Source organism: Rhinichthys klamathensis, unplaced genomic scaffold (genome assembly GCF_029890125.1).
Source record: "Rhinichthys klamathensis goyatoka isolate OS25496 unplaced genomic scaffold, OSU_Roscu_1.1 h1tg000561l_1, whole genome shotgun sequence".
NCBI lineage: Eukaryota > Metazoa > Chordata > Actinopteri > Cypriniformes > Leuciscidae > Rhinichthys > Rhinichthys klamathensis.
This window is the reverse complement of record NW_026607027.1, coordinates 202,783-218,795: the sequence shown is the minus strand read 5'-3', so window position 1 is coordinate 218,795 and position 16,013 is coordinate 202,783. Positions and strand designations below refer to the sequence as shown.

At 37.0% G+C, this 16,013-nt stretch overlaps 1 protein-coding gene across 1 annotated transcript in view; it reads left to right on the top strand.

Moving 5' to 3' along the window:
- The first annotated feature begins 24 nt into the window (after positions 1-24).
- The window catches only part of rasa2 (RAS p21 protein activator 2), a 47,790-nt gene continuing 31,801 nt past the window's right edge, over positions 25-16,013 (top strand). The window contains exons 1-2 of the mRNA XM_056239400.1: positions 25-197; positions 13,824-13,947. Coding sequence (XP_056095375.1) covers positions 140-197; positions 13,824-13,947 — 182 coding nt within the window. The 5' untranslated portion in view covers positions 25-139. The remainder of the gene's footprint in view (positions 198-13,823; positions 13,948-16,013) is intronic.

Sequence of the window (16,013 nt, the reverse complement as noted above, 5' to 3'; positions counted from 1 at the left end):
CACAAATCCCGGTCTGGCGTCGCGACCAATCGCGCTGAGCCGGTGACGCTTTGGAGGGACGTCCATCCGTCCGTGAGCCTGCATTCATAAACGGATGTGATAAGTGTTGAATGTACTGTACAGAGACGAAACTTGGACCATGGCGGAAGAAGACGACACGAAAATCCGGATTTTGCAGAGCCTCAGAGGAAAGATATGTAAGTGCGACACGCTGCGAGTTTGATGTGTGTGTAAGAGTGTGTTTAGATGGCTTTGAGAGAGAAAGAAAAGGATCGGCACGGGGGAAAGAGGGGCGCGGTAGGAGCAACACACACACACACACACACATACATACATACACACACTCAGAGATACTGGATGGGACTCTGAGAATTCAGCGCTGTTTGCCAGATTTTACGCACAGTTTGTATATGTAGCGGTATTTTATGTTTAAATAATGTTTACATCTTCCGTGACAGATAGAGCTAAAAAAAATTCCCATTATGTGTGAGTTAGCCGTGGTGCTAACATGCTCCATAGCCTGGTTCCCCCTCACAACCGCCGTTTTTATTCACCATCATGTTAGTACCGAAGTGAAATCTTCTTTTTTTTTATCTACCCGTTTTAACTAAACCCGTCTTTATGTCACCGGAGGTGGCGGTTGTTTGATTCATTCTTACCCGGATTGAGGTTGTGAAATATACGGTGGAATCTTCGCCAAAATTTGACAAATTCTGAGCTGGACGGAAGTTGTTGCATCGCTTTAAATACGCGAACACTGACATACGTTAGACAATTTGCAATTTTCTTCAAACCCATTTGTAAAAGCGTACAGTATATTATAAACTGTAACTCAATAGCCGTGAAGTGGTTTCAAATGAAATACACAGTACGCACTTCATTTATTTTCCACATATATTACAGTTAGTACAATAAAACTGTGGTAACTTGGTATTAGCTAACGCTACTGTCATCTAAAAAATAAATTTAAAATGACAGAAAGCTTTTTACACGCTTTGCAGAAATAAATCACATATTTATTTGTTATGACTTTACAGTTGTATCTATAGCTAAGTTAGATTAACTGATATAGGCTAGCTGTTTGTTAGGGTGTTTGATATAGTTACACTGTAAAAAGTGGATAATCCTTAGAAATTGCACTATTTTGTATAATCCAGTTTATCCCTGTTGATTTAGTGATAGTGACATGATACCATGGTAATATTATTTTTGGAGTTCTGCCATAGTTATAACATTATTCTTTGAAAGGACTATTTAAATTCAAATGTTCATGAGTATCATCATCATGATCACTACGGTATATGTTCGGAGTACAGTGTAAAAATGGTTTTGTCATTGTCGTAATAATTTTGAATTACATCTAATAACATTTAAATTAACTGATTAAAAAATCAACTGCATGTTTTTAAAGTGTACTGTTATATTACCTTTTGATACCATTATCGTAAAATGGTATTTTTGGTCAAGTAAAATGTTTAGTCATGTAATAACATTTGAATCATATTTAAAAACATTTAAATTAACTGATTGGAAAATTGGAAAGGCAACAGCATACTTTTAAAGTGTACTTACCTTATGATACACTTGTAAAATGGTACTTTTGGCACATGGTACTTTTTTGTAAGGGATAGTACAGCTGTCACTATCGGCAAATGAAAGATCGCCATGTCTGAAATTAAATGGTCCCTGAGATTTTGACATGTCAGGTGTGTTTTGAATAGACTGAGCTGATTTAAATTTAAGTTCATCTTAAAGAGAGATTTTCTTTATGCTGTCAGAATGATTGGTGCTTATGTTTTTACTGTCTCCCACCCCTCACCCACCAAAAAGAAAAGAAAAATTGAACTGAAACCTTCTGTGTTGCAAGTGACTTCGTGGTAAATTATCGCTCACTGGAAGCCTCATATCCAAATCATATTGCATAATTCATGTGAAGTGTAGAGTAAAAGAAAACCGTACAATATAATGTAAAGTAAAAGATGTCCTGTGGTACGAGTTGAACATTTTATTTTTAACAAACTTTTGTTAAAAAGTTTTATTTCCATTTATAACCCAGATATAAGTTGTTTAGTACCTGTCTAATAGATCTTTCAGCATCAGTCTATATGTATAGTTCTTAATGGCCATTTTTAAAACTGTGTGTGAATGTGTATGATTGTGTGAAAGACATCTCTGTTATCTTTCCACCTGGATGAGGCTTTTCCGATTACAGTAACCACCCAGTAACCTGCGTTTGCCACTGTACTGAAACAGCTGTCTACAATGGGGGTGTTTTTAGTAGTTGGGACTTTTAGGGCATTTGGGAAACTTGAAAGTTCCAACCTCTGGTCAATTCCGATAATGTGTTGAGTAAAATGATAAAAAATTATAATAGCAATATTAGTGAATACCTTACCGTTGTGATGTGGATGTAGTTTCAAATTTGAAGTGTACATTTGAAGTGGTTTAAAAAAGTTAATCAAAGTTGTCCTAAGACAAGAACGGGTATTGTTCAAAATTCATGTATAACTTTGATGAAAGGTATTGATCCACTTCAAATGGTGACTACTGTATGTAAAATCATACAATTTTGTTTTATATGATCTGACAGAAAATGAGAAAAATAGTTGTTGTCATGTTTAGTGCATTAAAGTTACAGATACCTTCAAAAATAATTGGGAAAGTACTTGGGGAAATTACAGAATACTGATAAATAATTTCTCTCTTGTTCATAAATACTTTAGGAAGAAATCAGGTACTGTTTATTTGTACGTTATCTAATCTGAATCTCCTATAATTTAATATTTAGGATAATCCTCTGGTTGCTTAAAAATACCAGATCCTTCAGCAGAACTGTTTTTTAAATTATACACAACTGAAGTCTTCGGTCAAACCACTTCCTACTCAGTTTTATTTGCCCTGACTGAAAAGATGAAGTTCAGGATAAATCAGGGAGATACCGACTGAAAGACACACTGTAAACATAGACATGTCCCATGTGTTATCAAATCAAATTGTCCAGCACACACGTGACCCTGTACAGTTGATCAGTTGCTAACAGTTGTGCAGTTAGTCTGTGTGTTCTATATTACCACACTGGGCTAAATATATGGTGTGGTTTGCTCCACTCCTATTTTTATGAAAGGATAAGCGCATTCATTTGTCGTCTAGTGTTTTGTAGTTGGTTGACAACAACTGTTATGTCTTTGTCTAATAATGGCTACTGCCCATTGGTCCGTGAGGTGAATGAATGCAGCTCAATGGCTTTTTCATTCACAAAAGCACACCACTGTTTCAGAATGAGTGTTATGAGTTTTTTGTACGTAGGCCACGGTGTGCTGTGTGCGTCACACTGCAGTGATGGCTTTGTCCACGTAAGTGTCCTAATCGGGACGTATGTCAACACCAAGCATAACCATGAAATTAGGTTACGGCCTTGACAAACAAAAATAAACCCTTCTGTGCATGTAGCATTTATTATTATTATTATTCGATTCCTGCAATAATTTTAATCTGCCAAAATTACTGAGGGCCCTTAATTTAACAGAAAATCAGGTATTAATTCAGATTTAAGCCACAATTTGCCTGTGGACATAAATGGACAAAATATATGAATAACAAATACCAAGATTCAGTGTTAAGTTCATATAGGTTCCACAGAGAAATTAGCATAAAAAAATTTGAATAGCTTCCCTGAAAAGTCATACTTAAATTACACAGTAAGAAAAAGAAAATCCATAGAAAAACGGATAATGTCCTGAAGAAATAATATTTAATTAATAATGGAATGACCAGTACCTCTTCTGTTAATTTTAGTTTTTTTTTTTTTTTTTTGCTTCAACTCTAAAATACAACATTTACAATACAGGTAGAACACGTGAAAAATCAATACAGATAATTCCTTCATATTAATGGGCCCTATTTTTACGGATTGTTCTTATATTAAGAGTCACGAGTGTAATCTAGAATTCTAGAGAACTCCGCTATTTTAACTAGGGATGCACGATGATATCGGGACAACATCGGTATCGGCCGATAAAAGCTTAAAATGACCATCATCGGCATCGGCCGATATGAATATTTCTGCCGATGAGCCTTGCCGATAGGGTGGCGTGTTTCCTATGCGCACGTGACGCGAACGAAGCATGAGCGCCAGCAACTTAAACTTCCAACTAGGGGTGTGCGTCTCACGGTTTTTGATCGTGGATGATTAAAATGTCTCCACGATCTGCTTTTGAAGAAAAATCATAGTATCGTGCAGTCTATCAGTTCAATTCTGGCGCCTTCATCTCAACATACTGTACAACGCGACGTACATTCACATCACATCACATGTAAACGCAGAGGTAGAGTTACACTCACGGTCACGGGACACCGCAATTCATAAAAGTTCATTATTTGCATGTGCGTCAAAGTCTTGTTAGGTAAACATATCATTCACGTGCTGATGCGCTGTTCTAACATCCGCTCTAACATCGAGTCTTATTGCGCTGATACTGTCAAATACACACACGGTTTGCTTTCACTTTAGACATAACCAACCTGGTTATGTCTAAAGTGAAAGCAAACAGAGAAAATCTGCTTGTCAAATGCGTGTATATTAGACGCGTCGCGTGCATTTCTTAAAGAGACAGTATAATATGCTGCCGCTTGTCCTTAAAAAGATACTGCACCCAGAAATAAAAATTCTGTCATTATTTACTCACTCTAATGTTGTTCCAATCCTGTATTCATTTCTTTCTTGTGCTTAAATATACTATGGAAGTCACTGAAGTACAGCAACTGTTTGGTTAGCCACATTCTTCCAAATAACTTTTATAATTTCAACAGAAGAAAGAAACTTGAGAGAGTAAATGATGACAATTTAAATTTTGGGGAGAACTATCTCGTTAATGTTAATAAAACATAAAAACACAAAGAGGAAATCACTCACTGCTCTTGACTGAGAACTTTAATAGAAGCTTTAATACACTTTTTTTTGCACTTAAAAAAAACACACAAATATATCGGCATCGGGCAAAATTAGTCTGAAAATATCGGCATATCGAATATCGGCCAAAATCCTATATCGTGCATCCCTAATTTTAACCAGTGTAACGGCCCGTGTCACTGCGTCACCTGTCAATGACGTCATATCCACGTTTCCGTAGAAACCATGGAAACACCAAAGACGTTTTAATTTATGTGTCTTATTAGACGTGTGAGCAACTGTTTGGATACTCTTATCGACAGAAAACGAATCATTGTTATATAGTTCAACACAGTCTTACTGTTTGAATCTTGCTTTCTTGATTTACCGTGAGTAACATGTTTATACCATGCCTCAGATACAACACTATTTTGTCATGTGGCTAACATAGCAAAATCAGAAAGTGCGTTATTTGTAGAAACAATAATACAGCATTTTCTCTGCCATTCAATAGGCTTTACTTTTAAATTAATTGCATGCCATTTAGCAACATTTTGTTAATATTATATTATAATATCGATCTAGCTTACTGCAGTGTCAACAAGTGTCTCATACCAGTTTTAACATAAATTTCAACACACTCAAACGTATTTTTAGTATGATGGTTTTGATCAAATAAACAGCGCTTCGTTACCCCACAATTTTAATTAGTCAAATAAAGTGACCTGTGTGAGTAGTAACTTAGCACTTGCGGCTGTTTCATTAGAATGAAATAAAATAATGTGAATTTAAGTGACCAAACGTAACTCGCAAAGTTATACAAAGTTAAAAATATGCATAAAAAACAAAGTGGAAAGAGCTGCAGCGGCTGACTGTCCCAGGCTCTCGGCCCCGCCCTGCTTTATACCACAGTAACGTTAATAAAACTTGAAAACATTACCTCACCCATGAACATAATTTCTGCCCGAGTCCTGTGCTTCCCATCGGCTGTGGAGGTGAATTCGAGAACTCCCGTGATTCCACACTCCTTCACAGCGTCGACATGCTTGAAGCTACGCCTTTGTTATTGTTTAGAATAATCGACCTCTAGCGGCAAAACTTACATACTGTGCCTTTAATAGAATATGTCTTGACAATGAATAGCAACACAGTAAAACCACTCAGAACACCTTAGCGAAATGCTAAAATTCTCCCAGAATACCTTACAAACATGCTAAAACATCAAAAAAAAAAAAAAAACCTTAGCAATATTTTTACAATTCTCTCAAAATACCTAACTTTTTTTGTGATGTTGAGCCATGAATCTTTCCATTGGAAAGTGTAATTGGTAAGTGTAATCCTCATGGACTAAAATACTTTTTTTGCTCACTCTGATGTTATCTTTTTCTTTTCTTTCCCCCTTTTTTTGCACACAAATGGCCACATTTACATGTGGTCACCAGCACCGGCTATCGACAGGTGTGCGTGCACATATACAAACAGCAGGAGGAAATGTTTTCATGTTGTGATGTGTTGGAGAACTGTGAAGCATTCAGTAGTAAACTAATAACAGCAAACAAAGAGGAACTGAACTAAGGGGTGGCTCTGTGAGGACCATCTTACAACATACTCTTACGACTTCATACTGGCCACATTGTTCCTGTGTCAACCAATTCCGATGCTCTTATTAGACATTTCAGTACTTGGTAGACAAACCTGATAGGCTATTATATATAAACCACCATACAACCTTTTGTTTTCTAGTAGTGGTTATGTTTTTTCCTTCTTTGTTATCCTGCATTCATGAAATGATTGTACTGAAAAAAGTTGTCTTTCTCTTTTAGAGGAAATAGACTAGAAATATTGCTGACTCATCTTGTACTCATGGGTGTGTCCAAATTTTACTCCAATAAAAAGCCTGATGCTCTCTAGCAAAAGCATATAGCAAATCATCATGATTTTGTGGGCTGTGATGTGAAGTCTATTGGCTTTCTTAAAAAGAAAACAAGCTCTTTGATATGTCTCGCCCCAAAAGTCGAGTGGTTTCATGGGGTCTTTAAACGTAGCAAACAAGCTGAGGTTGGTGTTTAAAATTTGTGGCTCACACTCATTGACTCATAACCTTCTGACCGCTTACTTCATTCACTCTCAAACCTCATCCTTTTCTTGCGCCTTCATACTTCTTTCACAATAACTATATTGTTACAAAAAGTTTTGAGCAACACAAAAAAAACTATCCATAGAATCAAAACAGTAAAGCAGAAGTATTACTTTCACACTTTACACACACACACACACACACACACACATAAATATATGTAAATAGCATAAACGTATTCACTGGCAACTTTATTTGGTACACCGATTAAACTGCTTGTTAACGCAAACATCTAATCAGCCAATCACATGGCAGCAACTCAATGCATTTAAGCATGTAGACATGGTGAAGACGATCTTCTGAAGTTCAAACTGAGCATCAGAATAGGGAAGAAACATGATTTAAGTGACTTTGAACTAGGGCTGGGCGATATGGAGCAAAAAATATATCTCGATATATTTTGCTATATCTCGATATTCGATATATATCTCGATATCTTTACAGGAAAATGGATGTGAATACAACTCAAAAGGCCTACAATCAATAGAAAATTAATTTTCCATAACAGAATGTAACCAAATGAGAAAAATTAAACACAGGGCCTGAATTTCGTCATCATTATTAATCACATGATTCATATACAGAAACTGAATAAAGTAATCAAATGGAAAATAACACTGAGTAGTATTTTAGTCCTGAATAAATTAAATACATAGGTTATTAATCCTGATTCCTTTAACTTAAAGCTATCTTTTGTTGTATTGACAACAAAATGAATGACACATATGGCTGCCGTCACTTTAAGAGGTAGTGCGGATCCTGTGTTCATTTTACTGGCATGCGTTTTATGCTTATTAAAGACAAAACCGACTATGTTTAGAGTATACTCAAGACGACCGAAATTGACAATTTTGCGTGTTAAAGCAATATAATCCGCGAAAAATAACTTTTGTTACTGGCCAGCTGTTCTTAAGGCGGATTTTCTATGAATGTGCGCATAGAAAATAATCTCTCAGGGAGCGCGCGAGCACTGATTAGTTTAAAATCGCTTGAATGTTTAAACTGGTAAGACTTAAAAAGACGTGCAAATGGTAAACTTCAGTCACGATGCACTGCTGGCCCGATTGTGCGAGTGAAGAATATCCATCATGTCCCGACTCCTAAAGGCGAGTGTGTTTTATCGCCGCAGCTCTTGATGCTTGCCTTGCACAACACATTATGAGAGACGAGAAAGAAGCGGCACCGCTGAACACTCACGCTGTTTGTGAAATTGCGTCTGGCAGATAGTTGTTAAAAGAATGATTTGATTTTATAATCTGTGTGGATTACGATTGCGGGAATTTCCCGCATTATAAATGGGAGACCTGCGGGAATGATTAGAATTATGCGCAATACCCGCGCCGAAATTCGAGCCCTGCAATAGTTTAAAACAAGACGTTTGTAGTAGCCTTCTGATTACTGGAGTCCATTAATCGAACTTCCATGCCTCTTATATAGTAATTATATATTGTAGTATGTAGGCTACCAATTTACTAATGCAATTAATGCTCACACTCGGTTTCTCTCGTGCTCTGTCGCTCGCGCGCAGACACACTCGGAGTTCTGTAGCCTCCGGGCTGGTTGCGGATGAGACAATTGTTGAATGAGACAACACGCGAGGTGAGGGGGAACAAAAGCAAGGAGGCGAGGGCGACTGCGAGCACAGCACAGAGAAGGCAAACAAGCAAAGTGGCGAAATCAGGATTAAATATAAACAATATATCGATATATACGATATGCTCGAACCAGTCTGGCCATTCTCCTCTGACCTCTGGCATCAACAAGGCATTTCCGCCCACAGAACTGCCGCTCACTGGATGTTTTTTCTTTTTCGGACCATTCTCTGTAAACCCTAGAGATGGTTGTGCGTGAAAATCCCAGTAGATTAGCAGTTTCTGAAATACTCAGACCAGCCCTTCTGGCACCAACAATCATGCCACGTTTAAAGTCACTCAAATCAACTTTCTTCCCCATACTGATGCTCGGTTTGAACTGCAGGAGATTGTCTTGACCATGTCTACATGCCTAAATGCACTGAGTTGCCGCCATGTGATTGGCTGCTTAGAAATTAAGTGTTAACGAGCAGTTGGACAGGTGTACCTAATAAAGTGGCCGGTGAGTGTATAGAATATCAGCCATTTTTTTAATATTTGACCGCTGCATGTCAAAATTGACCAATCAGAAACAAGTGTTCACGCTGTGTAATAACCAAATTGATTTCTGATATGGCTAATACTGGACACCTGTTTATAGTTAAATGACGCATGCTCTTAAAAAAATAGTCAGTATGCTGTCAACTGTAGACTAGTACTCCATTCCAAACACAGCCTGTGTTTAGTTCTAAAGTTAGCTTTTCTGCCTTTTCAGTATTTTTCCAAGGACGTTGCAAAGTTAAATTATTATGAGCCTGGCTAAATTAGCGTCAAAAATAGGGTCAAAAACTAACCAACTCTGTGTTTCCCCTTCCGGTCTATCCAGTGGGTCTATGTTAAGTTCTCTGAAAAGCAGTTCGGGATGGTGTCACAGCGGGTCTCTGGGGCCGGTTGTGTGATTCAGGGCAGGAGGGCTTAGCTCAGAGCTCAAGAGTCGCTTTAGTTTTTACAGTCAGTGGCAAGGGGATTAGACATTAATAGTTCTTTAAAGAGCTGAAGCAGATTGACGCTGTCACCTCACACACCCTTAGCAGTGTGCAGTGCTTACACAGCTAACACTAAACAGTCTCTGCTTTTACCACTAAACCCAGTTTAATGAAGTGATGCAATCCTCTTCAAGAGTGAATGTGATATTAACTAACTGTTGCAATGTCACTCGCGGGATCATGTTTACTAAAAATAGTACTATAAAATACATTTCTGTCAGTTGCCATCAGAGTATTTCTGTCTAAAATGAACCCTAATGGGTATACTATCAAGTTGTTGTTGTGAATAAAGGCTTAGTAATATCAAATTCTGATTAAGTAATAATGTGAGTTTTTTTTCTTTGTTGGTTAAGTCAGCAGTTTAGCTTTTCTTGTAGGCATGCTTTCTTCTGTGGCCATTTGTGTTGTGGTTTTATTTTTTGTCTGGTCATTCTTTCTTTTTTGTTTAGTTTTTAGTTTTTGTGTACGTAACTAAAACTCGGATACAATTGTGATTATGACAATAGTGAAAATGGATGGTTCTATTTGTTGTTGTTGTTGTGTCTTGTTTTGGTTTTTATTTTTTGTATTCAAAAGTACTCCAAAACTGATGGTTATGTTTTGGTTTGTTTGTTTTGTGTGTGTGTGTTTGTGGTCTTGTCTTGGCTTGTTTTTCTTTGTACACAGTTGTAACAATAGCAAAACCGATGCTTTTGTGTAGATAAAATGCAAATGGTATCAGTAGATGTTTTCCCCTTTTTCTACATTGATTTTGAAGTGCAATTCTAAGCAGTTGAAATACCAGAAAATGTGATAAAACATGACACTCTTTAGCTTAAAGAAATATCAAGATTAGGCAAAATATGTAATCCTGCAAGAGCCTAAGGATGTGTTGGACCGTAATGATGGGTGTGGAGGACAGTAAATGACGACCGACCATCCAATTCTGTGGAAAAATTCAGTTCTGCAATATTTACCTGGTGTGATTTTTTTTGTATCATATCTTTTTTTTTTTTTTTTTGGTCCAAATTATTTCACAGATGAGTATCCGGTATGATGCATTTTTCTTACACCGTTTTTGTGCGTGTTTGTTTATGTCTATGAATGTGTGTGAGTACACAGCATGTGTGTCTTTGCATGTAGGGAACTCCAGAGTTTAGTGTCTGCATGTGTGTGAAGCCCTGTGTATCTTGTTTGTTCAGGCCTCACGGTTGTGGTTTGTGTTCACTTCCGTTGCTAAGCATACAGTGCTACAAATGTTGGCTTCTCTTCATCACACCTGTGTGTATGTGTGTGTGAGAACTAAGAGAGGGTTAACTCTAGGGCATTGGCTGCTATCACGGCTCCCTGCGGCAGTGTGCTGTTGGGAGTTCGGTTTCCTCTGAGTCTTTATCTGTGTCGACTGTGAGCATCATTATGAGCTGCTCTGGGTTGTATTTGCTGTTGTTTTCTGAATGGTTCCGGGGAAGAGGTGTGTGTGTGTGCGTGTGCCGGAAACCGAGACTAGCTAAGGTGTTTGTTGCAGACTTTGTGCATTCAGTCTCTGCTCCCTAATGAGAATATAAGCATCTTGTAGGGTGAATTTTATTGGGTTCTCGACACATTATGAAGTCATATTTCACCCCAAAAGAAGAAAAGAAATTGTATTTTGCATGCAGAAAATTAAGTTTATTTTTTAAGTATTTTGATATGCATTTTGACATTATTTTCTTGATACTCTACATTGCCCATTGAATTCTCTTTTTGCAAAAAAAGAACTCATCACTTTAATGCATTAATGATAATCATCCTGTTTTGACAGTATATCAGCATAAATAACATGCAGTGCAACAAATTATATATATAAAAATACGTGTATATCTACAATTAAGATTAAATAAAACTGTGTATATATATATATACACAGTGTATATATATATATATATATATATATATATATATATATATATATAACTGTGTATGTATATATATATATATATATATATATATATATATATATATATATATATTAGTGCTGGACCGTTATCGGCGTTAACGTGCTGCGTTAACGTGAGACTCTTATCGGGCGATAAAAAAATATCGCCGTTAATCAAAGTTGGGTTGGGATCATAAATAGCTTTTTCGAATATCGTTATATTTTCGCGCAATTCTAATGTGTAGTATGACGCCGCGCCTAGTGTCACAGATCGCGCAGTAGGGTATTTTCCTGTCAGGGACACAAGGTGTACTTTTACTTTGTTACGTTGGGCGACGTTCCTCTCGTTACTTTATTTTAATGCAATACGTTGTTAAATGAGTTTATTCCAAGCGCGCTGTGTCCTTTGTATGGGCATGAGCGATGCTCATTTACAAATGAATCACTCTTTTGAGTCGATTCTGTTCAAAGACTTCATCAAACAAGTTGTCAGATGATCTGTCTAAATCGGTTCGCGAATCAGTTGATCTGTTCAGTTCCTCGCGCACTGAATCGTCTGAAGCGCTTTCAATTCACACTCGGAGTCGAAACAGGAAGATTTAAGAGCATCAAGAGCGTTGGATGAAGTGGCCGATCTACAGTCTAGTCTAGTGAATGCAAATCTGCAAATGCATCATATTTTTGCCAGCAATGAAGATCTTTATTAGTTGAACATCTTCGTAAGCTGTCTGTGAATGAATGATTCCACAGGACGATACATTCGATTTCATTTCATTCAGGTAATACATTGTGTGTGTATTGCGCAGTGGCATAATCACACGAATAGTTTACATTGATTGAAACTAATTTCTTTAAAAATGAGGATATTGCAGTAACAAGGCAGGTTCACATAAAATTCTTATGACATATGATGACATTATTTTTTGATCTAACGAGCATTGGCGATGCAAAAACGGACTGTCGTGCGTATTGTTTTTTTCTTCTTCCAATTAGCCTACTATGTTAAAAAAAGGACGAAAACATGTTAATTGTTCAATTAATAAACAGTTTGTTTGATGACAAATCGCTAAAGATGAAATTGGCCTCCCTCTCTGTCATTGCGTTTTTTTTTTTTTTTTTTTTTTTTAACGATATTCGACTTTTGCTCCTCGATTGTCGAATGGCATTTTTGGCAGAAATGCACATCCCTACGCGAGGCAAACTATTCTCAAAGACTTACTTTTAGTCATTATTTGGGTAGCACACATATTCTGAATGCCTTCGGGAGAATTCAAATGAGCCATTTTAATCTAGATTAATTTCAATATTAATCTAGATTAAGATTAAAAAAATAATCTATGCCCACCTCTAATATATATATATATGTTTTGTTTTAAACATGTACTGAACATTTTAATTTGCATTATGGTAATGAAAATAATATTTTGTTTTTGTATTACAGAAATTAGAATTTGAGAGGAAATCGTTTGAGTATTTGATATAAGAATTTTACACTTAGTTTTACATAATTATAAAGGTCATAAAATAGGCTGTATTATCTTTATGCGAAATACAATTCTTAGTTTTTTTGCGATGAAATATGACACACTCTAAATAAATTTGTCTCTACTAAATAAGAAAAGCTGAATCGCATTTTATGAATGGCTTTATCAACAAAAAAAAAAAGCTATTTTGTGGGGATTTTAGAAGAGACTTAAAACTGAAAGCTGCGAACCACAATAAAGAATCCAGAGTATCTGAAAATATAAATTTGAGATCTAAAGTTATAAGGTGCTTTTCGTGTTTATTAATTGTTCTTGCGTTCTCGAGCTGTGTCATCCTGGTTTGATGTGGTCTGGATCAGTTATGGCCACATCGTCCCTCTGACACTAATATGTGTGGTTGTATGTTTGTGTTTTTGAATTTGATCTTTTGAATCAGCGCTCTCCTGGAAGCCCCAGTGCATGCTGGGAGGAAGTTAATGCTTCTCGTCTGTAACCACATCTTAGATGAGCTCCACGTACAGCGGCCACATCCGCCTCAAGCCTCTGCATCACCACAGCGCTCCTGCCAGTGTGTGCGCACGATAGTGTGTGTTAGTGGCCGTACATATCCGACCCTACAACTGACAAACCTCTATATTCAAATGCAGTGTTTAGATGTACCAAAAAGAATTTAATGTTATTTTCTAATGATCTAACGCATAATGTCCTTAGGCAGCTTTTATATACATATACATTTCTGGGAAAACTGTGACTGTAGCTCAGACAAGTGCCTTCTTACACACCTATTACTCTCCTCTCGGCAGGTGAAGCAAAGAATCTGGGTCCGAGCTCAGGTCCGAACCGTCTCCGTGACCTCTGCACCTTCTGTACAATCAGTTTGGACCAGGAGGAAGTATACCGCACAAAAGTCTACGAGAAGAGTGTAAGGTGAGATGGTGAACACGCATAAGCGCACAAACATCACATGCAAACTACGTGCTGATGTTGATGATATTTATCTTAAAAGAACAGCACTTCTCATATATGTGGTTTCCATGCTGCTTCTCAAAAATGCAGGTCTACATTTTTTTTTTTTTTATGTACACCCGTAATTTGAACAAGAGCGGAAAGACTGCGCTTTTATGTTGTTTTATTTCGTCCATCACAGTAGTTCCTCAATATACCATATATCACAAAAATGAACAAGATTTAAGGAAAAAGAAAATGTGAATAGGTTTTAACTGCCCAAACCTAGAATGCTATTCTGTAAAACTTGGTAACCCACAATTGGTACCCTAATTTTTACCTGATCTAACAAGGAATAGTTCACACAAAAAAATTCAATTCTGTCACCATTTACTCATCCACATGCTGTTCCAAACTCATAAGATTTTGGTTAATCTTTGAAACACAAATGAAGATATTTTTAATGAAACCTGAGAGGTTTCTGCCCCCCCCCCCATTGAAAGTCTAGGTAACCAAAACTTAGAAGATTCAAAACTGGGTCATAAAGGCATCGTAAAATGAATCCACATGAATCACACACTTTAATCCAAGTTATGTGAAGAGATAAAATCACTTTAAGTTGATGTTTGGTGATGTTAAATAATATTTTTGATTTCAATTCATTTAGATTTAGCTTGCACATGATCATTTTTATGTTAAATCTTTTTTTAATGCAGATGTTAAAGAGATAATATTAATTCACCCCAACAATGAAAATTCTGACATCATTTACTCGCCCTCATGTTGGCTTTAGTTTTTCTGTGGAACACAAAAGAAGATATTTTGGAAAGTGTCTTTTTGCTCATACAATAAAAAAAGGGAGTCTGAAGTTATTTTGGACCCCATTGACTTTCAGTGTATGGACATAAACAGTCAAACATTCTTCAGAATATTTTCTTTTGTATTCCAAAGGAGAAAGTAAGTCACACAGGTTTGGATCACCATGAGTATCCCTTTAAGGTTTTCTGAGTGTTTTAGCAGATTGCTGGGGTGTTCTGGGTGGTCAAAACAGTCCAATCCCAAGTCTCTGAGATAGGTTTCAATGCAATTCTATGCAAGATTTGAGACATGAATGGTGTGGGAATGTGTGCTGAGCTTCAATACTTTAATTAAAATGTTGACATTACTAAAACCATTCACTCATACATTACACTCAAAGTAGACCTTCCTCTCTGCACTGGATTTGCCTTGTCTGATGGTTCATCTTGATATCAGATACATTGTGTTTGCCGATATTACGTTGTGTACATTTTCTGTTGCAAAAGCGTCTAGTCATTGAAAGAGGCACATTTTCTCACACTCTTTCTGAAAGCTTTTCCTCGTGGTATTTCACAACAGTTTTTTCCCCTCTGTTCAAAGGGCTCTGTTGGCTGTGTCTAAGGAAGGGTGTCCACCTACGCGTTCCCTCACTTTTCTCTCTCACACTTGCTATCTAGCACTTCTTGTCTTTCGTTCACACACTCGTTTGCAGTCAGCCTCTCTCAGTTTTCCTCCAGTCTTTCTTCACCTCTCCTAATCTTTCTTTCTCTCATCTGGCTTATTATTAAACACTCTCTGAATTTGAGGCTGTTCATGTGCGCCGCGTCGCCACGTTTTCAGTATTTCGAGTCGAGTGCTTTACCTGTAGTTGGGGAGGTCAGAATCTGTTCGTGTGTGTGAATGTATGTGGGAGCGCATGCGCTCTTGAGTGCGTGGGCTATGAGTGTGTAATTTGTGTGTGTGTGTGTGTAAGTGAGCTGGAGTGTGTGTGTGGGTGGATGAGCATTCTCCTCTCAAGTCTCAGCAGAGGTATTTGACTGTTGCAGTCACACAGCAAGAAGTTAATTCTTTTGCATGTTAAACCTTTTGGACATTTTTTTTTTTTTACTCTTTAATATGACATACAGATATTTACATGATCTGACACTGACTCCAAAAAGTATTTGGATACTTGAGTAGAATAACCACATTTTGTAGTACATCGTATTAAGTTATGAACATGATCTACTATCATTGAACTTGAACAACCA